Here is a 26,677-nt window from a genome sequence, read left to right on the forward strand (position 1 = left end):
CACCACCAGAAGTCTAGTCTCCTTACGTCACCATATATTTGATCCCCTTTACCCTCTTGATTCCCCACCTCCTTCCCCTCGTAACCACCATTCTGTTGTCTGTATCTATGGGTTTGCTTTTTGTTTGTTTTATTAATTTGTTGCTTTTAGCTTTATATTCCACATATCAGTGAAATCATATGGCTCTTGTACTTTTCCACCTGACTTTTTTAGCTTAGCATGATACTCTCAAGATCCAACCATGTGTTCACAAATGGCAATATTTCATCTTTTTTTATGGCTAAGTAGTATTCCATTATATACACACAGGGTGAGCAAAAGTAGGTTTACAGTTGTGAGTATGTGAAACAGTTTATTCTTGTATTATTATTATTTAGGAACTACAGTATCATTTATTTGTAATACAACTATAAACCTACATTTGCCCACCCCTGCGTGTGTACCACATCTCCTTTAGCTAATCATTTGTCAAAGGACACTTGGGTTGTTGCCATGTCCTGGCTATCGTGAATAACAGCATGCATTTTCTATTTCATTCCGATGTCAGTGGATGTGGTTTTGCTTCCTAAAGCTCTTTCCCCCCCTTTTCTACAATCTGATCTTCTGATACAGAGGTTCCCTCCTACTAATGTCTTTCTTTGCCAGCCAGACGTTTCCCCAGGGACATCTGGTGTATTATTTAACTGAGCCTTAACATTAAACATTAACGTTTTCTTTAACCAATTATTAAGAGGGAGAAAAACAAGTCTGTCTGTTTCTGCATCAACGGAGCAGTTCTTCAGATGCCCTCATTTTTCCGTGTTGAAATACTTCGCTAATTAACCGGGATTTCGGTGCGGGCCCGTCTTCTACCTCACAGCCAAGACCTGGGCGCAGGACGCGTACAGGGGAGTCCCAGCTCGGGTCTGTGGCTGTCTGCACTAACACAGAACGGCCCAGGCTGGATACACATATTTAAAATATTTCCTCCATTCCCCCTCCTCCTGGGATAGTTATCTGCAAGCATTTTGCCTAAGGCAGCCGGACCAGGAACCTTCAAGGATGTAGACAGAGGAATTGTGCAAAAGGAGGAGCCGCCCCACCCGGGTGGGAGTGAGCTGCCTGCCTCTGGCCGCAGACCTCTGGGTCAGAGCCAGCCCTGTCACCGGGCTCGAAGGCTTCACCGGGGACGGATGTGATGATGGGAAGGGGGTTGAGCAAATGCCTGGCAGGTGCCCACTTCATGGCTCTACTTACTTCTTGCCATTCCTCTGCCCTCCAGGCGTAGAGCGGGCACAGCGGGGCTCTGCAGGTGCGCTCCGACTCCGGCCGGGTGTACGGGTTGCACTCGGTCTCTCCGGCTGCCTTGCGAGGTCCCAGCTGACAGCCCACATTTCTCCGCTGCACGCCTTGGCCGCAGGACACAGAGCACTGAGAAGACAGAGTGTGTAAGTGGGAGCTGGGGGTCACTGTGTGGAGGGGGGCGGGCAGAGTCACAGACCTGGGGAGGCACCCTCATCCGATGCCTTTCACAGCTACCACGAGGGTTCCTAATTTCCAGGGAAGGAGACACACTTGCCTGCGCACGTCGGGGAGGAGGAGGATGCTGAAGTTTGGGGAATCTCTAAAGTGAACAAAACTCTTAGGATGACTGAAGGGGTTGGGAGAGATCCTTAGGAAACATTTAGTCCAACCTAGAAACAGAGCTGCCCCGTGAAATGGGAATCCCAAATGATGGCTGTCCGGGAGGATTTGAGGCTCTTGAAAACGGGCACTCCAGCACTCTACAGGAATAACTTCTCGGCAGGTTAAAAGAATAACCCAAGGAGAGGAAGTAGAAGGAGTATTTCTCCAGCCTCTTCCTCTTTCTATTCCTGGAGATGGATGACTTTTTTTTTTTTTTAACTATGGCACTCCCTAAAGTATTTCTGTCTATCTACAGCCTAAGATGAATACATAGGAATAAAAGCTGACGAGGTAAAACCCTTTCTGCGGGCATAATGTTTCAGCTCCTGAAAAATACTGCTAATCAGGCTGAACCATTTGGTTGACCAAGTTGCAAAACACCACATTAAATCTGCAATTAACGTTCCTCTAAATTAATTTTTTAATGGCTTCCTCATTGCTGGATTTTGTAATCTCACTGATGGGTAGGCCAAGAATGATAGTCTTTATTAAGGCTTTGACAGGTAGAAACTAAAGGCACCGCGTATTATTACACTTAGCTACTTAAAATGTTTACCAAGTTTTTGTGATAGCTCAGCCTCCATTAATTTGGCTGGCATGGAGAAAACAAGTTTAACATACATTAAAGCCATATTCCTCAGAGGAAGTCTTTATAAAGAATAGAATTACGCTCTTAAATTGGAAATTCTTATCCAATTAACCTGCAGTAGGACTCATCTCACTCTGAGCTCATGGAAATTGACTCTCATGTACACCCATGGGACTTGCTAAATATGAACTTTATTGCCATTTCAGATTTTACTGGTAAGAAAATAGGTGATACTATGTAGAAAGCAGCTCGGGAAACCATATTGTTTCAGATGAGTCTGTGCCAGGCAGAGCCCCAATGCTCAAAGCTGGCTGGAGAGGAACTATTCTGGAGGAACATAGGTGCTGTTGTTTGGATTTATTTGTATTCATTGAATTGCCTGAGTTTGTGACCCACAAAAAGCAGACTTTTAAAGTCATTATGTCCCGGTGGAATGGGGACCGCCTGGACAGGAGCGACGGCCTTGTGTCCAGAGGATGGCCGTAGAATGCCACGGGAGCCACATGTACCGTATCTCCCACTGATTACCCTGGAAACGCATGGACGGTGCCACGGGAGAGTTAGACATGAATGACAGAAACATCAAACACTGTTATCACCAACAAACAACCACCACCAAAAAGCCCTCTGGCGATTTAAATTTGGGGTCTAAAATATAAATCAGTACATTTCCAGAACCATGTGTCCAAATGGAAATACAAAGACAGAAAAAGGAACAGTTACACAAACAAATCTGAGTCGGGCACAGGGCTGATATATATTCAAAAGCTCACAGTGCCTTAACAGCCTAAAGAAAATTATTCAGGCTCACAGTCAACAGAACCTCTTTTTAATGCTGTTCTTATTGAGTAAATCACTCATGGCTCAAGGAAGGCAGGGCATCGAGACCCCTAAGTACGCAACATTTAAAAAATCACCTCCTACAATGTGTGATAACTTTTCAGAGGCAAGTAAAGACATAGGAAAGTTCAATTACATCATATATCGCTGTGGCTTCTGATTTTTATAATGTCAAAGCCAGCTATGAGATGACAACAAAGTTCCCCCATGGCTGAAATGCATAGCAAGGCAGGCACGCACTCGTGGCTCCACGGGAATCTGTGTTAGAAGGGAGTGCCCTGCCTCAGGTCCTCTCTGGACTCCAGGCTTTTTCCTGTGTTGTCTCAGGGACACAAGGATTTGCAATCACAGCAAGCCAGGCTTGCTTGGCGAATCCTGAGAGGTTTGTGCAGAAACCCCATGAATAAAACAGCATCAAAAAGACCTCCGCATGACCCCAGAGGTGGTGGCGGGGGTGGCATGTGCACTGTGCGTGCTTAATTCTTCTTGTTTGTCAAGGGGAAAAGTTAAGCAGCCTGTGTGAACATGTCCCCCACTGCCCTCATTCCGCACGGCAGTCTATCTGCGCGGGATTGAAAGGCGATGTTTTCAGTTCTGAACGAATGAGCCGGAGCTGGGTTTCATCTCTGTGCTCCCTGCTGTGCGGAGCTAGTTTGCAGAACTCACCACCCTAAAGAGGGAACTTGATGCTTATGTGCTTCCATAGATAAAAGAATCTCTGTGGAAGTTCTGTTTGGGGAATCATAATATACACTTGAAAACCTGGAGAGAATTTTACATACTTTCTCCCAGTATTACTGTGGTGACATGACTTAAAGGAGGGACTAGCTTGAAAAGTAACTATATGAACCAACTATCTATACTAATAATAGAGTTATGTGCAAATTGGTCGGGGCGCCCTCACGCAAAGACCGAACAGCAGGCTGCATGAGGTGACTAGGCTGGCGGGGGTGGGGGGGTGGGCAGTGAGTGGTGACCAAATGACTGAACAGCAGGCTGTGTGGGGAGATCAGGCCGGCGGGGGGGGGGCAGTGAGGGGTGACCAGGCCAGCAGGGGGGGGGGGGCAGTTAGGGGCAATCAGGCTGGCAGGCAGAGGTGGTTAGGTGTGATCAGGCTGGCGCGGGGGGGGGGGGGGGGGCAGTTAAGGGTGATCAGGCAGGCAGGCAGAGGCTATTAGGGGCGATCAGGCAGGCAGGCAGGTGAGCAGTTAGGAGCCAGTGGTCCTGGATTGTGAGAGGGATGTCTGACTGCCGGTTTAATTAATTTGGATGCCAGCCAAATTAATGAAGGCTAATCCCAAGGATCAGGCCTAAACTGGCAGTCAGACATCCCCTGAGGGGTCCCAGATTGGAGAGGGTGCAGGCTGGTCTGAGGCCCCCCCCCCCCATGCACGAATCTCATTTACCAGGCCTCTAGTCCTACATAATTAAGAGCTAATATGCTAATTAGACCAAACAGCAGAATGACCATCTATCTGGATGACCTTCTGGACGAAGCCAGGGCTGCGAGGGCCTACCCTTGCACAAATTTCGTGCGTCGGGCCTCTAATAATAATATAATCATGTAATAATAGTAACAACAGTAACAGCAACATTTTTCTAAGCAATGACTATGACCAGTCTCTCAACTAGGGCTTCTCACCCTATATTCTTCTTTGTTGGGACTGCCCGGTGCCTTATAGGAAGTCTAGCAGCGTCTCTGGACTCTACCCCTGGATGTCAGTTGCATTTCCCTTCCTCCATCAGGTTGTGGCAACCAAAGCTGTCTCCAGACGCTGCCAAATGTCTCGAGAGGTTAAAAAAACACCCTGGTTGGGAGCTTAGCTCCATGCTAAGCACGTTACATGAAATACCTTTTGTATTTTCTTAGTAACCCTTTTAGGCATACTCCACAAGTAAATTAAGCAAAGAGCACACATAATCACTCTAACTCAAGCAGAAGCAAGGAAAAAACAAACAACAAAGTAAATTCTGTCCCTGGCAATGTACTGACTGTAGCTACTGTGGGTGAGAATGTGGCTCCCAGCTTTAAAGTATGGTGCGAATAGGAGGCAGTCTTCTGTACTCTGTCAGCAGGAGTGTGGGTGAGAGGCCTGTATTCAAACAAGTCAACCTCTGCTTACGGCCCAAACATAAGCACAGCTATGAGAGCACACACATCTGCCTCTGAAGCTGATCATGTGTGTATGGTCATATGGTCTCCTTGATTCCTCAAAAGACACAGCGACCTATTTGCCATGCTGCTCCCTTACACACGTGCAGAGTGCTTCAGAGCCTGACACCACAGCCAAGCTGTTCTCACTGTTGTCATGACAAAAATCCTAACCCAAATGGTCGCTAGATTCACGTTGCAAGCGCCAGCTTCTATTTTGGCAATTGCTCTAAGAGCTTGAAAAAAATGAATTATTTCCCTGAATCTAAGACACCAGTGATTGCAAGCACAGCATTATGTTTTTATCAGTAAGAAAGAAAACAGGGGCTATTAATTACATCATGGCATTCCATTGATTGCTAGGCCCATTCTGACCCTTGGGATGGTAAATCAGAAAAAAGACGGGTACCTCAGGATTGGTGAATGCACCCAGTGAATGAGTTCATGACTGATAAATTCTAATTCGATTATTTATTCTTTTCACTTCTAATCTTCATTTTTTTTTAAATGCCTTTCAATAGGAACAGGATAAAGTTAAAAAAAAAAAGATCACTCTGGAATGCTTTCATATTGTGACAAAACAGGTTTCTCACTTTTATCAAGAGGAATCAGGAATCTGATGTTGATTTTTGTCTTAAATTTCATAGGCATCTAACCTTAGCTCTTGATCAAAATCATCTAAACAACCTGAACATGAACTTTTAAAAAAAATGCTTTAAAACTACAGTGAGGATGTTTCCCAAGAAAAGCGTTCCTTTCCTTGGAGAAATTTCCTTTACAATTTCAAGATTTTCAAAAGGTATAGGTTGAATGAAACATTCCCCTTTAAGCCTCAAAACACCAATTTTGAGGGAGAGACTATGAAGATTAATTAGTACAACTACCTCAGTCTCCTATCCCAATATTCCATATGTCTTATTATCAGACATTTTGACACGATGAGAAATTGCACTAATTATTTTTCCTACCTTGAAGAAGAGATGACCAGAAAAATAGCTACCAGCAGAAGACACAGGGACCAGATATGAAATCTTCTAAATTTGTTGCAAATGGATCATCATTACTCTGGCTGTAATTTCGCTGCCTTGGGGATATTCCTGTCTACCACCGTATCATTAGTGAGCCAATAATCCTTAATCATGCAGACTGCCTTTCTGCATCAGCCACTGGGTCTGGTTATTTTCCGGCACACTTCTAAGCTGCACACATTGGGTTTCACCTCTGTAGCACCTTGTCTTACCTGCTTTCATAATTCTTTTCTACAAATCAAATCAGGGCATTCGAAAGCTGGCCACAGACCATTACCCGGCTGTGTTTACTTGCATCTTCAGCTAGGCCAGTGGTCGGCAAACTCATTAGCCAACAGAGCCAAATAACAACAGTACAACGATTGAAATTTCTTTTGAGAGCCAAATTTTTTAAACTTAAACTTCTTCTAACGCCACTTCTTCAAAATAGACTCGCCCAGGCCATGGTATTTTGTGGAAGAGCCACACTCAAGGGGCCAAAGAGCCGCATGTGGCTCTCGAGCCGCAGTTTGCCGACCACTGAGCTAGACGTTTCTAAGCAATCACTTTGAACAGGTGAGGTGTTTTCTGAGGAGGAGCTCTGGTAATCCTATTAGCTTACGTTTGAAAACACCCCTGGGTTCAAACCTAATCATCGCAGCTTTGTGAGCAATTTTAGATTTCCCGTCAAGATCACAGGATACTGAAGTAAAACTCACTCTGTGTTTACCAATCAAGAGCTAATGCTTCTTTTCCTTGCCTTTTTATTGAACGAATTGGACTTTAAAATGAACATCACTTTACATGCTCTGAACTTAATATTCAGGGCAATGTGTGAATAGGTAAGTAGAGGCTAAGGAACATAAAGAAAAGTGAGAGCGTGGAAATCTAAAAGGACAGGCTCATTAGTGTGGAACCCTAACGCACATCAGTGGCAAGCTTTTCTGTGAACTGAAGAGCTCCCTGAATAAGTCCTAGAAGGTGGAGATGACAGCAGTCACTTAGACAACCGCTACAGTGACTCGCAGGAAACACCCTTGAAATCGCATGCCCTGAGGACACCAAAGGAGGACCTAGCTCTGGCTGGAACATGCTTTGAGGCTTAAATTAAAACAAAAGCAAAACGTGTTCATTATGGTAAAGACCTTGAGAGGAATCAGACTCCTGTGCTGGAGAACATGCAGGGAAGGGGAGTGTGGCAGGAGGTATCGGGGACAGTGATGCCAGCTCAAAGCATGTAAAGAAAATTCACATTTCTAGAATTTTCTACTGGTCATGTAGAAATGGAGGACTCTCATCTCCTCCCATGTTACTCCAGATGCCCAGTGCTTCTTTGGGGCCTTAGGGATCAAGACCCAGGCCCTGGCAGAACCAATCTAACGGCTGCCAACCTTGAACCTGGTGCTTTACTGGTTCTCAGGATCATCTGCGTGGCTCCCCTGGGCATAGGAGAGCCACAAATTCCCTCAGACCTCCCGAAGCCAAGCCCCGAGAGCAGCAGCGGCATTAGGTACAGAACACGCGGGAAGAAAGGCAGCCGTCGTTTCAGCGAGTGCCTCCGACCGCGCAGAGAAGGTACAAGTGTGGGGAGGCGCGGTTTACTTTAAGGACTAGATGCCAGTGACTAGTTTACTTGTTTAAAAGTAAAGAGCCGTTTTGAGAGTTCCTTCTTGAACTCAACTGCGAAACTGTCATCCTCAATTTCTGACTAAGTCACCCAATGTTTAGAATACCAACCCCTCGCGCCTTCCGAAACACACCTCACACTCATCCAAACAAATTATTCTTCTCGAGAGCCTATGAGATGCAAGTGTGTGGCATTCATCATGGCATTGACCCCTCATAAGAACCATGTGAAGTAGGCTCAGGAAGGTTAAAGAAAGCACCCAAGGTCGCATAACACCCCCACCTCTCTCGTATACAAGGAAATGGGCAGAGAAGTATTTTCTAATACTTTATATCGACAGTCCTTTCTTTAAGACCCTCCAAGGAAAATTCACACGCAGTTCCTGCCAGGGGCCCGCGGGCCACCTCACTGCAGCCTGAATGCGTGTCTTCTAAGTGGTGCGTGTAACACACGTGAAGTCAGGAGGGGCTGCTCTGTGCTAGACATCTGACATCCACATCTGCTTCCACTTAGAAGTAATCCTCACACCACCCTACCGCAGGGATTAATCAGAGTGCCGAGGCTTGAAGCCCCTTGCCCGGGTCCCACAGCTGGTACGTGTCCTGGCGCAGCCTTCCCTCCCAGTCCAGCGCTCCCCTCTGAAAAAGCAGAACCGGGCCCAGGAGCACGAGCCAGCACGCTGGCGTCCCAGGGCCCGCAGCGGTCATAGGGGAGAAGCAGTGCTCACCTGACTCCAGGCGCCAGCCTTCCACTTGGGGCATCTTCCTCCTCGGCACTCTCTGTGCCCACTTGGCTTAGCAAGGTGTTTACAGTACTCACTTTCTAAAAGGCTTCCATCTCTTGCCATGCAGTAAACACTTCGTTGCTTATGCCCTCGACCACAAGAGACAGAACACTGAAATATAAAGCAATGGCAAGGTTGTTGTTGTTTTTTTTTTAATCACATGGAGTTTGATAAAAACCTGTGTTGTGAGATGTTAAGATCACACCTAACAAGAGTCATTATTCTCCTCTCCAGCGCTTGTGGTAACATCTCAAGCACAACATGGGAGGAAGGCAGCAGCAGGGGAAGAATGTCCACATCGCGACAGCCCCAAGCCTGTGGGGTGTTTAGGGGTCACTCAAGAGAGTGGGTACACCTTGATGATTTAGGCCAAGAATGAAGCCCACGGACCTGACATTACCATGCAATTCTGATTAAAAAGCTCCTACTCTGAATAAGGACTTCTTTTCAGATCTCACTTCTTGCAATCTCTGACCAAAACATTCCTTCAACAGCATGCCTCGTGAGTCACTGATTTGGATAGAGTTGCATTTCCAAAATACAACTGTGTCCCATTTCCCAATTAAATGATTGAAGGACATTCCTCACCATTTTTCAGAGGATAAACTCTCATTTGCCCAGTCCACTGAGGAGAAGGGGGAAAGGCATGTTGGGAACTGGAAGGTAAGCTCGCAGGTAAGTCTGCCAAGTTCAGGATGGAGGCATTACCTTTCACCTTTGGTCGGCAGGTTCATTGAACTGTTTTAAGTTTGACCTTGTCTGACCACATCTAGGAAACTTGACTTTGATTTCAGATTAGGTTTCTCAGGAAGGTCTAGGAATCAAAGTGTCCATGGAGTCGGGACAACAATGTGATGTGACAGCTTCTTGCCGCACAGGCAAGAGGCTGCCCCAGTGAGTGTGCTGGGACAGCCAGCGTCCCTTGCTCATTAGTGATTATAGAAGTCATTACCATGGGATCATAAGCTTGCTGGCTCAGGTTCTTAAGACACATTATTTCCCAATATAGTGTTCCTGCTTTTCAGAGGGAAATGAGTTTAAGAATGAAGGGGAAAATGTAAAAATGCAATGAAAATAGATTTCAAGTGTCATTTCCTTCTATTCAATATTATTTCCTCCACCAACTTTGTGGTTTTGTTAACTTAAATTGCTAAAAGGCCCTTTTATGCCTAATAGATAAATAACTCCATGTAAAACATGTAGCCTAATATCAATTCAACCGATATTCTCAGCCAAGCATGCTCAAAGTTATACCATTCAGAAACTTGCCAGACATGTTTTGCTAGTAGACACAAGCCATTGTAAAAATTTCAATAGTAGCTGATAGATTTAAAAATGTATCTTAACAGGTGTGGCTATGACTTGGCTTCAGGAGATGGATGCATGATTTGGAGCAGTCATTCTGGAAATCTTAACGGAGACAGGTGTGGAAGGAAGGAACCCACTTTGAATATCAATACCAAAACCGAAAGAGCCATCATTCAACAGAAGGTGCTGTGATGTGTATTAAGACTTTGGGGTATAATTCTAGAAGGCTTTCAGGATAAAGTTCCTAGGCATCTCCCTACAAATCAGTGATCCAGTGACTTGCACCCAGGTACACCCTGTTATCAGTAACTAATTTTAATATTTTAAAATGTTACTTTGACAAGAAAGTAACACAAGGGCACAATTAGAATTTGGGGTGAGTTAATTTGTTTATTCAGCACACACTTATTGAGTACCTACTAAGTCCCAAGAATTATGCAATGTGTTGGGGATATAGTGATGAACAAAACCGATATAATACCTCTCCTCATAAAGCCTATAACCATTATCAAGGGATGACAAAAATAAATATACGCTTATTCATTGAGAAGAGCGTTAGGAAAGAAAGTCCGGAGTAGTTAGAAGAGGGTTCCCTGAGGCATCCCCTGGGAGATACATTCGCCAGGTATGCAGAGCTCACAGGTCACAATACTGTGTTTGGAATTTTTTCTGCATGCAATGGGAAATCACTGAAGAGTTTTAAGTCAGGATAAGACATGGTCTCATTTTTGTTTAAAAAAATTCTACCGTGACTACTGCGTGAACCATGGGTGAGAACATAAGTGTGAGTGGAAATACGAAAATTGCTTGGGAAGCTGTTGTAAAGCTGAGAGGTGATGGCGGCTTACACTAGGTGCAGAGTATGAGGTGGGAGGCTGGTGGATTGAAGCCATATATTTAAGGTGGAAATGATAGTACGTGGGGATCAGTTGTGGGGTGGAGAGGAGAAGTTCGAGTGAAGGAGGACGCCCGAGTTTCCGGTATGGGCAACAGGATGGAGAAATGACATTATGGAGATGGGGAAAACAACATTGGGGGTCACGGATATATTTAGTTGTAGGAAATTGACTGGGCTTAAAGGATATAGACTCATCAATAGTAAATTTGGTTGATTAGAGTAATCAGATGAATCTGGGTGAACTTAAAGCAAGTCTATGCTTAGGGATAATCATTTTAATGTACAAACAGTACAAACTACCCCTTAATATCGAGAGGCAGCAGGGAGTTGAGAGAAATGCCACGTTAACAATCTGCAGTGGTCATCGGAAGAGAGAGCCTACCGGTAGGCAGCAATCTTCAGAGGCCGGATTAGAAAAGGCACAGCTTTCTCACGTTACTTATCTGCCCGGCACTTCTCTACGGCTTGAAATGCATTATCTCATTTAACCATCCCAGTAACCATAGAGCTCGGTACTATTATTGGAGACAACTGGTGTCTTCAGACTAGGGCAGTGGTCGGCAAACTCATTAGTCAACAGAGCCAAATATCAACAGTACAACGATTGAAATTTCTTTTGAGAGCCAAACTTTTTAAACTTAAACTTCTTCTAACGCCACTTCTTCAAAATAGACTCGCCCAGGCCGTGGTCTTTTGTGGAAGAGCCACACTCAAGGGGCCAAAGAGCCGCGGTTTGCTGACCACGGGACTAGGGTAAGCACAGTGCTTTATGTATACCTCTGCCGACACGACTCCAACACCAGGGGACAGGTGTCCACCAGGAAGTCACAGCACCATGAGAATACTACATTAGCACATCACTGCCTGCATCCGAGGGCGCCCAGCTCCTGACTGCCCAAGCGGCCGAGAGGACTGAGCAGTCTCTAAGTATGTTGCCAGAAGATCGTTTACCGTCTGGATTAGCTAGGTCCCCACACGCCTATGTGCCTTTCCTTATTTGGAGACCAAAAGGGAACCGACTTGGAAAAAAAGAACGAAATACGTCAGCATGACTCACAGCACATGGTACTTGCCTAACACTGTTAAGATCCTAAAGCAATTAGAAAATTCGCCAGGTATGTAATCTGATAGAAAACACCTTTCATTTTATGCTTTCTAACTTCCCAACGAAGAAGAGCAGCTGCTAGTGGAAATTTTCATATCCAACAGTGTATTAACGAGCCTATTATGACTTCATAAAAGAGCTGTGATTCTGATAATCAAATTAACACAGGATTCAGCTCTCATATTCTGAGGGAAATTTCCATCCGACACTTTGCAGTCCTTTCCCAGGCCCTGCCTTTTGCATCCACAAGCGTCGCTGAGAGAACAGTTAAATTTAGTGCGTCAGCCAGTACATGTTACTTACTGGCTACATATCTGAGGGTTCTTGCTCTGGGAAATATCTCATCCCTTACATCTGCAGCTAAAATAGCCTCCTAGTTTCCCAATAGAAATGTGACCTTTTTCCTCTGGGGAAACAACTCAAATTGTTTAGAATGTTTCCCCCACCCCCAACTTCGCGGAGCAAGACTCCCAAACCATGCAACCCCGGCCTCTCACTCAGACATCAGGGCCCACAAGCAGCGCCCGGCTCCGGCTTTTGTTTCTGTGAAGCCTGTTAAGGGCATGCTTAACGTGGAGCATTGTTCAGTTGTAGCCTCAACACTAGCCGCACACTAAGTCTCAGAGTTTGAAATCCTTGCATTTCAGCTCCTCTGGGGAGAATGAAACTCAAGGCGTGGGCAGGCTGCTCGTGGCTTGTACCGAGGGCTTGCTCTCTCTCGAGTGGCAGCCCCGCTGGGGACCTGGGTCTGCTGTGCTGTCCCGGCCTCATGGGCATCGGTCCTTCCACTCCTATTGAGGGGCATGGTCTCCCAGTCTCCGAGAAGCCAGCAAGCACCACAGTGCGTCTGCCTAGAAGGGAAGGGCTGAGACCGAAAGAGAATGAGACCCCGGAACTGCTGAGGCTGCTGACACCGGGGCATCCAAATGAAGACGGAGGATTACTCCGGAGCCGGTAAGGATGCCACAGGAGGCATCCGAAGGGGAGGGTGGAGGTCAGGGGTTTACGTAGAACCCGGGGCTGGAGGGTGGTGGGGCTGACGCATGGTGGAGTAGACAGGACTGGCTGGGTTACATCAGGTGCCTAATACATGTGGGTCAACAGATGGCCCAGGAGGAGGGCCCTGGAGTGTCTGGCTCGGCTCTGTAGGTCCAGGGGGTTCTCATCTCCAAGTGATCTAGATACAGGAGGGTCTGTAAACACGAGCTGTGTCTCAGAGGATGCTGACTGGCTAGCCCGCGTTTCCAGCACAGGGCTGGCTGACAGCAAGAGAGAAGCCGGGAGCACAGACAGGCCTCAGAGGGCTACCCACCAGCAGCCAGTAAGTCAAGACTCTCCCAGGCTTAGGGTTTCTGACAGCTGGGTAGCTCACCATCACTCCGAGACGGGTGGGCAAAGTTCAGTTTTGAGACAGGAGACCTTGCTAACTATTATTCCAGGCCTTTCTCTGTGATTCTCCAAAAGATGAAAATAACGTCTCAGGCACTTCATTTAAAAATGTTCAGTTGTGTCTGTCCATAACAACAACCAGCTCTTCTTGATTCTACTCTCACTTGGACCTTGTTTAATGAAACATAAAGTCACACCTCATCTGGAAAGTATTTTATCAGAAATGATGCAATGCTTGCCCTCCAGGTTCAGGCTGCTTTGCTGATGACGGTGACGAACGAAGTGAGCTGCATGAGCACCGCGCCATCGGGCGCGGCAAAGGGATGCCAGCCTGGCCGTCCTGCTACACCGAACAAAGACACCGAACAAGGACATGGATCTAGGGATCAAAGTTTCAGATACTACTCAGTGCAAGGCCTGGAAAACCACGTGGGCTGGTCACATTGCAAAAAGTTAGCTACGACTCACACAGCCCTATTTCCTGTCGTCCACGCTGCAGGCAGGCAGCCAGTGTGTATGGAAACGAGCGAACCCCTGAAACCTGCAGCCATCGTAGGGGTGCACTGCAGGTGAAATGCCATGCTTTCCTAAAGGCCACAGAGAAAGCCACCTGGGCTCTGCCCCGCAGTGCGGGTGCCCAGCTGATCTGGTGCAATGGCTCTCGATGCCGCGGCCTCCCCACGAGCACGCCTCCACCGCAGCGGAACCATCGGAACCCACACTGGCCATCTCCCACCGAACTCCCACCTCGAGCGGGAAACGGCTGCAGGACCCCGGCTGCAATGAACCCCAGCAGCAGCCTGTGGCTCAGGTCTCCAGGGTCCCTTTTCCAGGTCAGGAGGCTGAGGATTAAAGAGAGGCCACCACTTGCCCAGGCTCCCAGGTAGGAAGTGAGGGAGCCAGGTTCCAGTCCAGCATGCCCCCCACTGACCACCGTCTTCCTCACGCTAGCCTGAAGAGAGGGCCCTGCCGGGGAAAGAGGCTGCTCACCTCTGCTTACCCAGGCGACCACAGAAAGCAAGGATCTCAGAGGAATGTTTCTGAAGGCTGTTTTAGAGACCCCTGCTTCCTTGGTCTCCCAAGAGGAGAGTCGCTAAGCAATGTCAGGACTGCGACTTAATACTCTCTTCACAACATCGTTAGCACCCTGGGAAGAAAGGCACCATGGAAAGCAAATGGGCAGTCACATCAGGAAAGGGCCACATTTTCCTTTGGCCAAAGCCACACCCCGATTTCCCTTGGCCATTTTTCAGGCTCTGATTGCCCCGGGGCCTACTGATGCCACGTGGTGGGTGTTCACTGGGGAAGGACTCTGTCTGGTCAGGGATGGAAGGCTGCAGGTGATAAAGTTCAGCCTGCTGTTTCTCCAAGGATGGCTCTCTAAAACGGCTGAGCTGTGGAGCATCTCAAATATTTTCAGTCCCTCTAATTATTTTATAAATTCAACACTAGAAGGAAGGAGACATGGTCACACAGGGAGGGAGGAGTCCATGCAGGCGCAGGACTCTGAGCCCCTGCGCCTCGCACACACTGTTCGCTGCCCATTGCCCTGGGATCTGTGGCCGGTTCCCGTGTCCTGCACAGGCTGCTCGGCACCACAGCTACCAGATGACTAACTGTTCCTACCCCAGTCGGCGCTGCTCACCAGCAGCTAGCAGGATGGAAGGGACTGCAGAGGCAGGCGAGGCTCGGCACCTCTGCCTTTGACAGGCAGTGAACACCGGCAGGAACAGGAGAGGGCGACAAGCTCTGGTTCCCAGGTTCTAGTTAGGAACCGATTCTAAGGGTGGGTGTGCACGCGCCACAAGGACACGGCGGCTCCTGTCCACGTGTGCAGAGAGGCAGCGTCTCAAGGCCCAGGTTTTGACAGACCTGGGCTGCAGTGCCACCTGTCACTATTCTCTGGTGCCATTTGGGCAAGTGACTTAACATTTCTCAGCTGAGATCTGTTCTCTATGCAATGGAGACAACGGCACTATCTATACTCAAAAGAGGTGTGCAGAGTTAAGTGAGACGGTGCAGTTGTGCACAGTGAAGTGAGACGGTGCAGTTGTGCACAGTGAAGTGAGACGGTGCAGTTGTGCAGAGTTAAGAGAGACGGTGCAGTTGTGCACAGTGAAGTGAGACGGTGCAGTTGTGCACAGTTGAGTGAGACGGTGCAGTTGTGCACAGTGAAGTGAGACGGTGCAGTTGTGCAGAGTTAAGTGAGACGGTGCAGTTGTGCAGAGTTAAGTGAGACGGTGCAGTTGTGCAGTTAAGTGAGACGGTGCATGCAGACAGAGCTCTTCATGTTTTGGCGGAACAGTATAAAAATCAACACACGTTGACTATCACCACGACTACTTCTGTTCAGCAGAGTCTTTTACTGTCTCCTAAGATGCAGCTAAAAAGGTGAGTATTTTAAAATATGTGTTAACTAATGGAACCTAAGATTAACATTCTAACCGGGAATTTGCTGGGTGAAGGAGGGACTCAATCTGGCAAGATCTCACCACGTGAATGCGAGGAGCTCTCCTTTCCCGAGGGCACAGGCCCTTTCACTCCTACACACAGAGGACCACTCCTATCCCCGCATCTTCCAGCCAAGGAAGACAGGAAACAAGAGAAAGAAAGACCACGTCTCTCCTGCTCCATCATTTCCTCTCATACCTATTGTCTAAGAGCTACTTGTGTGTCCCGTGTTTTCACTGTGTTCTTTCTTAAATGTCCTGACACACAGACTCCGCATAGTAATCACATCACTGAGAACAGATCCCTCACTTCCCTGCTCCGCTCAGCTCAGCTGTGGGAATGTTGCAGGTCTTTGTCAAAAACACTTCTTATCGGGGGTGGGGGAAGTGTGACACATTTAGGGGTTTTTCATCGAGGCTCCCACAGCACAAGAATGGCTCTGCAGGGGGCACCAGGGAGCCACAGGCCTTAGGAGGAAGGGGAGAAAGCTTTGCCAGGAAACAAGAGCCATGACTTCAGGGCGTAAAGCCAGTGCTGACAGCCGGCCTGATGGCTGTGTGTGCCCAGGACCACCGTGGCACTTATTACCATGAAAAGGCACCGAGAAAGCACAAGATTGGCAGGGAACACCCTGGAAGCTCAGATGTGGGAGTCACGGTCATCCAGTTGGATGCCGCATTAGGCCGTCATCCCATCTCCACTGCCCCGCAAGCCCCCGGCCTTTGCAATGCTACAAAGGCCTCAGACTGTGGGAGAAAAGGAAGGGAGATGCATACGTCACTCTTGGCACACCCTTGAAGGCTGCCATCAATACTGCAGCCAAGTAGGTGGCCCTGCGTGGGCCTCCGAAGGGAGGGGTAGGACCCGGCAAGTAAGGGGAGCCGAGGAGAGGTGCTCCTGCCACTACCTCTCATCACCCCCAAGAATGAGGAGGCACAGGGCTCTCCAGCTGCCCCCTCCCACCTCATAATGAAACAACTTCATATGGGGGAGGGGGGCTGTAAATGTTAACATTAAATATAGCAACATATGCGATTAGCTATGTAAGTGGTGAAGCCCAAATTGGGGTTCTTTTTGTTCTGCAAGAGTATAAATATAGCGTTTCTAGTTACAAAGACAGAAAACAAAAGCCAAGAAAATCTGCACGAGCAGCATCTACTGAGGCCATATCCAGTGGTACCTCGGGAATGAGCAGCATCTCACACCACCAGCCCTGCCCGCTGCGTGCCCTTGCCTTCCCCTTTCCCAAGCACATGCACTCTTTTTACACAACTTCTTCTCCCTCAGTGTCATGCATAATGGTTATGGTAACCGACTTCAGCAGAATAATGATACCGGCATTTTCAGCAAAGAGGTGAAGATGGTGCAAGGACCACACTAGTGCTTGCACAGGATTATCTATGAGGGCAGTTAGGAACTCGGGGAGGGCGGTGGGTGAGATATTGGGCAGTTAGGGACTCGGGAAGGGCAGTGGGTGAGATATTGGGCAGTTAGGAACTTGGGGAGGGTGGTGGGTGAGATATTGGGCAGTTAGGAAGTCAGGGAGGGTGGTGGGTGAGGATCCTTACTCTCAATCGTTGCAAAGGTAAGTGAAGAAGTATCTGAGAAGTAATTGATGGAAAAGCTATGGCTGATGGGAATGGTGACCCAAGTTTCTTGGCATTCTGAAGGTGGACCGTGACCAAAGGCCCAGGCAGGAGGGCTCAAGGCTACCCAGAGATGTCATTCTGCTAGAAGATGACAGTGCCAGGAACGCCCACTTATGACTTGTGCTATGTCACAGGCAGTCAGGGACACACCCGGAAGCTTAAGTCACCGTTGGGAACGTTTCCGTAGAGGAGTAAACCCTGCAGGTGGTCTCTGGACTTTCCCATACCTAACCAATGCCCAGCCCTCGAATCGCTTCCTCCTACCAAAGAGCTAGTCCATGTGTTGTTCAGTTCTTAACAGATACTGGGACAGAGTTCATTTAATTGCATTTTCCAGTCTTGCTGGCCCTTCCTCCATCAACCCTTCCTCCATCAACCTGGTGTGAAAGGAACATCTTCACATGCCAATACATCAAACATCTTAATGCTGAAAAATTTACAACATTTTTGGGAAAGTAGTTCATATAATCATTTTGCTTTGGGGTAGATATTAATGCCACCCCAGAGCTGAGAAGTGCATACCTATCTGGGTTTGTACCCAGAGAACTATATCGCAGCAGGAGGGAGTCATTTTAACCATTATTAAATTAGATGCCCGACCTCCGACTTTGCATTGCTGTATTGGGGGTTCAGATAAGACCAAGTCACTGTCAATATGCACTATTCTAGTTCTTTGTGGCTTTTCTTATCTCCTCCTCCTGCTTGTCTTTTGGGAAAGGAATGGCTCAAAAGTACCACTATGAAAGAATGACTAGAAGAAATAAAAACCAGCTGAAGTGTAAATGGCTCCCAACATGGAAGACTTAGCATTCAAAGTGGCTGGAATTATGTTTGGTTTTCTGTGAATTTAAATGATTCCTATACTATTCTGAGATTTATTCAGATGGAAATACAAGGGTTGAGGCAGGAGAGTGTGATAGTTATGAACTTGGCTTTGGAATCAATCAGAACCTAGTTTGACCAGTACTCCCTCTTCCTTTGTGATCTTATGCAAAGGAAGATGCCTAACCACAACAAGCATCTCTTTCCAATTTTGTTCAGAGAGGCATGAAGTGACGGTTAATAAGAACCTCAAATGCAGCATCCCCCGAACAGATGTCCTGATCTTCCTCTGCAGCTCTCCTCTTCCTAGAGCCTCCCCATGGTAACCAAGGGACGCTCCACCTCCCACTTGCTCAGAGCGCGGCGCTGGGAGTCATTCTAACTCCTCCATCTCTTGTACCCCGTATCCAAGCGCTCAGCTGATCCTTCGTCTCTCCCTTAAGTACATCAGACTCCCCCACTTTCACCGCTCCCATTGTGAACACTCTCATCTGAGCTACTGCAATGGCTTCCTCATAGTCTCCCTGCTCCCATATTGTTCCTCCTGCAGCTTCTTCTAACTTCAGGAGCCAGAATCATTCTTTAAAAAAAAATTCATGGCCCAGCTGGTGTGGCTCAGTAGTTGAGCATGGACTTACGAATCATGGTTTGATTTCTGGTCAGGGCACATGCCTGGGAATGCGGGCTTGGTCCCCAATGTGGGGCGTGCAGGAGGCAGCCCATCAATGATTCTCTCTCATCATTGATGTTTCTATCTCTCCCTCTCCCCCTCTCCCTTCCTCTCTGAAATCAATAAAAATGTATACTAAATAAATAAATATCATAAAACACATTTATGCTCCTATTCAATCCCCCTCTCCCCTCAATGGCTTCCTACCTCACTGGGTGTAAGGAACAAACCCTCCATGCTCTAACCTTTCCTCTCCCCTCCCATGATCTACCTCCATGTTCCTCTCCCTCAGCTTCATCTCTAACTTCATATCTCACCCAACCCCACCGCCCACCCACACAGGCCTCCTTGCTATCCCTGAGAGGTGCCTCGTGTGCTCCTGCCTCCGGGTCTGGCCCTGGAATACTCTTTTCCTGGATATCCATGTGGCTTGCTTTTGTCTTTTCCCAAATCTGCTCAAATGTCACCTTCTTAATGGAGACTTGCCTGGCCTCCTTCAAATTACAATTCTTCCTTGCTATTTATTCTATCCCTCTTCTCTAATTTAGTTTTACCCCTGTCAACAATCACTTTCACAATATATCGTTTCCCTTTTCTTAGTTTGTTATTTATAGGTTATTTCCTCAGCCCCACTAGAATGTATGCTCGGTGAGTTCAATAACTTTTGTGTGTTTTGTTCACTGCTATATCCCCAGAGGCTAAAGCAGTGCCTGGTTTATGGAACACACGCCCACACTTATGGGATACACAAATGAGTGCAAGAAACAGTGAATGAAGAGTCTCTGCTAGAATCTGGAACCACTTACATCACAAGCATTCTTAGGATTAAGTCAACATTCTGCACAATGCCTAGCCTACTGTACAGACCAAATACATAACTACTGCTCTCGCCTAGCTCCTGTGTCTATTGAGTCCGAAACCGGCTAAGTACTCTTGTGGTTTAATATTTAATGTATAGTTACAGCACCAAATGCTGCACCAGACATCTCAGAGGAAGGTTATCTGAGAACGTGATATAACAGATGGCAGTGGCAGCAGCGAGGGACTCAGGATGCCACACTGCCCTGCAGATCCAGGACTGACACCCCCCACACCATGGTGTCACATGTTTCTCCTCCCCAAAACTGTTACCTTAGAACGATACCTTTGCCAGATGGAAATATGTAGATATACCTGGTACAGATTTAAAATAACCTACAAAGAAACATAATGGACGAGAACGGGTCCTATCTAGGTCAGGTAATACCTATTTCCATTCTAGCTGGAGACATCTGAAAGCAAAACCTGAAGGCTCACACTGTTTTCATTTAGAAAAAGGCCCTAAGAGTGCAGGATATCCAGGACTACAAAACCAGCGCAGGTCCCGAGATTGTGTAATGTAGCATAAATTGGACAGACATGAATCATGGCCACCTGCCTGCACACTCTCCACAAACTGACCACCACAAGCCTCTCTATTAGGGGGTCATTGTTACCCAAATGTTAGGGGCAGGCCATGTCCAGAAAGATCTAGTTTGAGTCCAGCAGACCCCTCCCTAGATGTGCCACGCCACACCATGCTGGGGGCTGTCAATGTTCCTGGGGGAGCCCACCCTTTTCAGAGCTCCGGTCTGGGAACGCCAGGTGACCAAGCCCAGCTTCTGAGCTCCTTTAAAAATCACTCAAAACCAAGTGCAGTGTTAAAATGGTTTATTCAAAAATGCAAATATTCAGCTACCTCCCACTTTTGATAAGGAAAATAAACAAAACCAGGAACCTGGCTGAAAACCCTGGGACATGTTCAGATGCTAAGGACTAAGCTCTATGGCTTTTAAAATGCAGAGGAGTGCTAAACGGGTTCTGGGCAAGAGATTGTTTCTTTTATGTGTCACATTTCAAAGTCAGTATTTCTAGAGGTTTTGAAAGTGGGAAAGCACTGGGGCTTGGGGGTCAGTTATGTCTGGATCCCAGATTCACTGATTATAAGATGTTGGGAAACTTGCTTAGCCTCCCCGCAGTCCACTTTTCCTGCCTACATAACAAGGTCCATTTTGCAAGGATTACATGAGGCTTAGCAATTATGCACACAAAGGACCATCCCAGGGCTTGGCTCACAGCAAGGGCTCAGCAAACGGGGCCTTTGGTATTATTTCTACACTTCCGGTCAAGTGTGCCACATCAAGACATGTAAGACTGGTCATCCTTTGGTGACTGGGATGTGGAGAGACTCATTCCTTCGGGGAAGTGAGCTTTTCAGGGGTGGCTGTGTCTTCGCATTTTTTATTTCTTGAACATTTGCTTGTGCCCAATTTATAGCCTAGAATCACTGGTACGTTTATAACTAGGTGAAAGTCAAAACTCAATTTCTAATTTAAAAGGCTTTTTACATAGTCCATTGTTAATTTAAGGTTCTAGTTAACTCTGGAAGGTGGCCCCCACTTGCTGGCTAGAAAACCAAGACTTCTACATTGGGCACCAATGTGCATGTCTTCTTTTAATAAAAATGTCTGCGGTCTCCCGCCAAATAAAGTCTACCCCTTGTGGGGAAAACCCAGTATTTCCTTAGGGCGAGGTCCTGCCATAAAACTTCTGAGGTCGATGCCACTGTCTTGGGTCCATTTGGCTTGCCTTTCCTCTACTGGTAGATGTCTCCTCCATCTCAGGGCCTCGGAGTCACTGCCAGGTGTGTGGCCTTTGTTAGTGACCTTTCTGAAGAAGAGCTGAGACACTGTCCTTCTAAGGCCAGGAGATGCACCACCTGAAATGTTCCCTGACGCACAGTCTCAGCGCTGAACTGCTGTTCTGAGTCTGCATGTGTGTCTGTGGCGTGGGGGGTGGAGTTGAGTGCACATCACTCACTGTCTGTGAGAGCAGGGGCCGTTGGGAAAGGGGACAGGGGGTGTGCTGTGGCGGCAGACCTTCAGAAACCTTCTTCCCCGGAAGTTCATGGCCTGAAGGGCCAATTAGTGGCACTCATCTGGGAAAGCGGGGCACCGGCCCACGGCTTTTGCGATGGGTGAAAAAGACTGGTGGGGAAACCCGAGATCTCTGCAACGGAAAGATTCATCGTCCCGAGAGGAGGAAGGGAGGGACTGTCATCAAACATGTTGGGGAAATGCTGCAGGCTCTACCAGGAGGACATGGAAGAAGCGTTCTGTAAGAAACCCATACAACGGCGGGTGGGGGTGGCAGTCCTGCCTAGGGGGCACTTGGCGACGTCTGAGGACACTGCTGGTTGTCACAACGAAGAGGATATGCCATTGACCCCCAGTGGGCAGAGGCCACGGGTGCTGCTCAACATGCCACAGTGCACAGAGCAGCCCCAACAGAATTATCCGGTCCCAAATATCAGCAGCACTGAGGTAGGGAAACCCTGCTCCATACCCATTTACAACCCACGGGACACTTTCTGGACCACTCACTGTCTCAGTTCCGATCAGAAAGGTAGTCTGCTATTCCCTAGATAAAATGCGAACTAGGACGAATCCTACTTTTAAAAGAGTACCACCCCCAAAAAGGCCTAAATATGCAACTCTGACACCAATTCCTAGATAGAGCTGGACCGTGACATACATGCAGATTCTATCATGGATGAGGGAGGTTCTGTTGTTTGAAATGTAAAATTAAAAGGAACATGTACATATGAGCTGTCGGCGCCATCAGAAGGATCCAAATGTATGAACATGTTGGAGAAAGCCAGGTTTTCTTTCCTTTCTTTTTAAAAAAGATTTATTTTATTTTGTTGCTAGCCCTGGCTTTCTCAGAGATGCCCATTCTCATTTACGCCTTTCTTTCCAAAGTTGGCCACTCCTGCGGGTGGGTCGCCGTGGGCACACCTGTAAGCTTTACAAATCCCTCCTCCTCCAAGGAAAGAATGCGCGATGCTGCTTGCTGGTGTGCAGATTCACAGTCTGGTGAGACAACTTGGAGACCTTGAATTTTTAGCTCCTCCTTTGACTGACCTTGATAGCTTCCTGGGATCCCACATAATATTTTATGGGAAATTTAACTCTCCAGAGAGAACTGCTTTCTGATAGCTAACCAGTGTCATTCCACGGGGCCTGTGGCTGTGCCTTCAACTCTGACTTTTGACTAGGACTCCTCTGTCTCTTCACCAGATGTCTCCGCAGGGTTTCTCAACCTTGGCACCATTTCAGCATTTTGGGTGAGAGACTTCATCGTTGGTGAGGGCTATGCTCTGCACTGTAAAATGCTCAGCAACAGCTCTGGCTTCTATTCACTAGAGGCCAGAAGCACCCCCAACCCATTTGTGACAACGAACGACATCTCCAGACACTGCCCAGTGTCCACTTGTGGTGGGGGTCGGGGTAAAAATCACTTCCAACTGAGAACCACTGAATTATCCCCAGGTTTTGAGAAAGTCCTTCAACAAGCTCTCAAAATGGAATTGATTTTAATTGACCTGATGGGGGCAGGGCACACAGCTTCTTTTGAATGGAGTGGTAAAGGGCCTGCTGAACATCCATCCAACAAGGTCAAGATCTTAGGTTCAAAGGGTAGGGAAGCTCTGATCTATAGAGAACATGACATGTACAACATGAAATCAATCTCCACGCACAGCAATGGAGATCCCAACTGCCATGGACAAGCATTGTGCCCATGACCAGCTGTTGCTGAGGGGATCCTGGACACTTTGAGTCTGATTAAGAGACAACCAAGGAGAAAGAAAGAAAGATTTGACTAAGAAAGGGCCAACTGCAATGTGGGAATAGGTGAGCTGGTTGCAAGAGGGCTTTTATTAAGTGCAAGGAAAACAAACAGTACACATTTTCTTTTTCAAAGGACTCTGGGCTGTGACCAGGAGCAGCGGATAGAAAATAAAGGAGTCTGTGTATGTCCAAGTATTTACTGACAAGACTTGCAATAAAAGTGCATTTCCCTGGGAAAAGGGGGGGAGAAAACGCAGCATTCCCAGAGGCCTTTCATTTTAGCTCCTTGGGTGGGAGGTGGTAGAGGGAGGGAGGGAGAGAGGGAGACAGAGACAGGGGAAGAGAAAGCCACGGGGAAAAGGCCAATAAAAAACCAGGAAGGGTTCTGTTTATGCAGAGCTCTGGCTGCAGTACCCACTTTTATTGATGTTACAGCACAAATCTGAGATTAAAAACAGCTTCGTAAAATGTGTCAAAAATGTTAAAGTCCTGCAATAAATCCAGACCCACTCTTCACTTCCTTGTGAAGTAAAATACACACTCTCAACATATTTATGTTTAAGAAAAATTAAAAAATAACCTATTTTGAAAAATTTCAAACTTAAAGAGAAATTATAAAAGCATCACAAAGAACTGTAAACCCCCTTATCCAGATTCCTCAACTTCCAACATTTCACATTTACTCCTTCCTTCATATATATATATTCCCCCAAAAATGTATGTACACTTCAATAACAGCTGATAGCTCAATTTTGAAAATGAAAAATATTTCAATAAACACTGCCTTTATAATTATTCCAAGTTTGTGTATACATTTTTGGGACACTACATATACACATATATGCCAATATTATTTTGTCTTTTCCTGGACAATTTGAGAGCAATTTCCAAACATCATGTCTTGTCATCTCCAAAACACTCATTTCCCCAAATCAAGGACACTCTCCTACAGAAATACCACACAAATCCCCAAGTCAGAAAATCACTATTGACACAACACCCCCCCCCCCCCAATCCTATGTATTTTTTTTTAATGATTCCTTTCTACAAGTTAGTCCTTTATTTCCACATTTCTAGGCCAGTGCAATCAGCAGCCCAGTTCCAGAGTAGCTGGGCTCATTCATTCATTCCTCTACTGCTTCTGGTATGCCCGCATTGAGTAAGGCAGCAGGTTTGAACCCTGGGCCTCTTCAGCCCAAAGAATATTAAGGTTTGGGGGAATTAAATAAATGATTTGAGAAACAGGTTTTCCAGTTGAAACATGGTGGCTACGCGTACATTTCTTCCTCCGTCTAGCTAAGAAAAAGGAATCAAACCCACCCTTTTTCCCGTTATATTTTCCCTCCCTTTATCATACACAGCTCCCCACCACAACCATGCCTGATCATTCACGGGCACGCAGACTGAGGGGGACAGCGGAAGTGGGGGGATGAGAGTGGAGCCAGGAAGACTGTAGGACAGAGCTCCCAGGGGCTGCTGTCCTACCAATGGGGATGAGCAAGATTCGGCAAAGGAAGAGTTCAACTCCTGTAGCTTAGCTTCTGCTCAAGAAATAGTGTGGAGATATCTCACTGCAGTTCATCTGCTTTATTTCAGCCAGAGTTATTAATGTGAGATAACTTTCAAATACATTTTAATTTCATCATTTTTCAGAGTTCACTTGTACACAACAGCATACACATTCTACAACAACCCTTATCTCCACAAACATCTGCAGACCCCCCTAACTGGCTTTAACAAAACCTAATCTATCATCCCCAAGATCTGTACATCTCTGAGTAAAGAAAACACTTCGATCTATAACCTCCCATTACTGAAGTTCTCTTTACATATTAAAATGTCAGAAACATCAACTAATGTGTGCTTACTCAATACTGGATGCTTTTCCCCCTTCCTCGGAATCTTCTAGCAGGCCCAAATTTTGCTCTTTACGGCTTGTTTTAATTTTAAGAGAAACAATTTTCTCATATTCATCCCCTTATCCCTCGACTGTGCTCCTTTGGAAGCGTCTTTGACACAGAGCCCTGCAAAGCTGACGGCTCAGCCTCCACCGACGGGGCTCAGCACCTGTGCAAAGCTGCCTTCTGGAAACTCTCCTCCAAAGAGTTTCTCGGGAGTCAGGCTTCCACCAGGTAGGTAGCTACCCGATGTTTTCCATTTTGGCCTTCTCCTGACGAGCATCCATCAAGCCTTGCCCTTCCAGCCCACTGCACACATAAACATGCTTTCTCCTGAACTGAACTTACTGCCAGGATGAACTTGAACTCTGAGCTGTACAAGAGGAGCATTTGTTTGAACAGCTGCTTTGACATCGAGGCCCGGGAGTAACTACTCCCAAGACAGCTGGTTCTGATAGCTTCTCTTTTTTATTGTCCTCTGCTCTTTCTAACGCCCAGCTGTCAGGGAACACCCACGGAAGTGTTCCAGAACAAAGGCACAGAACAGAAAGGCAAGAGAATGCCACTCACTGCAGGGACGGGCATCCTAATAGGGCCCCCTCCATGCTGAGCCAGGGCTTTTCTCGCCCGCTTATTTTTATAAGTTTATTGGCTTCTTTGCCAGTTGATTATTAATTGCTAAAGATGCATTGTTGCCTAGGTTGCCCTGTCCAGTATGGTAGTCACCGGCCACAGATGGCTGCTTGAACTTAAGAGTAATTAAAATGAAATAAAATTCAAAATGCACTTCCCAGTTGAACTTGGCCACTTTTCAAGTGCTCAGTATTAGCCACATGTGGCTAGCGGCTTGATATCGGAGAGCAAAGCCAGACAACATTTCCCTCAACAACATTTCTGCAGAGAGTTGTTGGGCTGTGCTGGCCAAGGCATAACCTCTTCCTGAGGAGAAAGGGGGTGCAGACCTGGCTAAGAATGATGGCTTTGTAGAGTTGTTGTAATTGTTGTTGTATATATTGATTATCTTCCATACATCTTCCTGTGCACTCTTTCCTAGGCTGCCCATGTTCTATTTGATAAATTTCTAGAAAGGGAAGTTGTGGTCATTAAAACCATCCATGGAAATGACCCCAGTTTAGAGGAAACAAGAAGCAAAGGTGGGAGGTGGCAATGCACA

General features: G+C 46.9%; 1 protein-coding gene and 1 long non-coding RNA gene across 6 annotated transcripts in view; one reads left to right on the forward strand and one right to left on the reverse strand.

The window, feature by feature from the left end:
* ADAMTS9 (ADAM metallopeptidase with thrombospondin type 1 motif 9) overlaps positions 1-26,677 on the reverse strand; it is a 166,014-nt gene that overhangs the window by 31,380 nt on the left and 107,957 nt on the right. The window contains exons 29-30 of one of the 2 annotated variants that reach the window (XM_079795237.1): positions 8,608-8,775; positions 1,237-1,410 (exon numbers count right to left, since the gene is read on the reverse strand). In XM_079795237.1, coding sequence (XP_079651363.1) covers positions 1,237-1,410; positions 8,608-8,775 — 342 coding nt within the window. The remainder of the gene's footprint in view (positions 1-1,236; positions 1,411-8,607; positions 8,776-26,677) is intronic. The other variant, XM_079795238.1, reaches the window with a different exon arrangement.
* On the forward strand, positions 1,290-16,913 carry LOC307113525. Of its 4 annotated transcripts, XR_013814868.1 has the most exons (5): positions 7,518-7,828; positions 8,899-9,339; positions 10,014-11,985; positions 12,623-12,929; positions 13,611-16,913. It is a non-coding gene; the product is annotated as an uncharacterized lncRNA (long non-coding RNA). The 4 variants fall into 4 exon arrangements; XR_013814865.1 differs by lacking the exon at positions 7,518-7,828 and adding an exon at positions 1,290-1,427 and having other exon boundaries at positions 9,159-9,339; positions 10,014-12,929; XR_013814866.1 differs by lacking the exon at positions 7,518-7,828 and adding an exon at positions 1,299-1,427 and having other exon boundaries at positions 10,014-12,929.

Source organism: Cnephaeus nilssonii (assembly GCF_951640355.1).
Source record: "Cnephaeus nilssonii genome assembly, chromosome: 17".
Taxonomy (NCBI): domain Eukaryota; kingdom Metazoa; phylum Chordata; class Mammalia; order Chiroptera; family Vespertilionidae; genus Cnephaeus; species Cnephaeus nilssonii.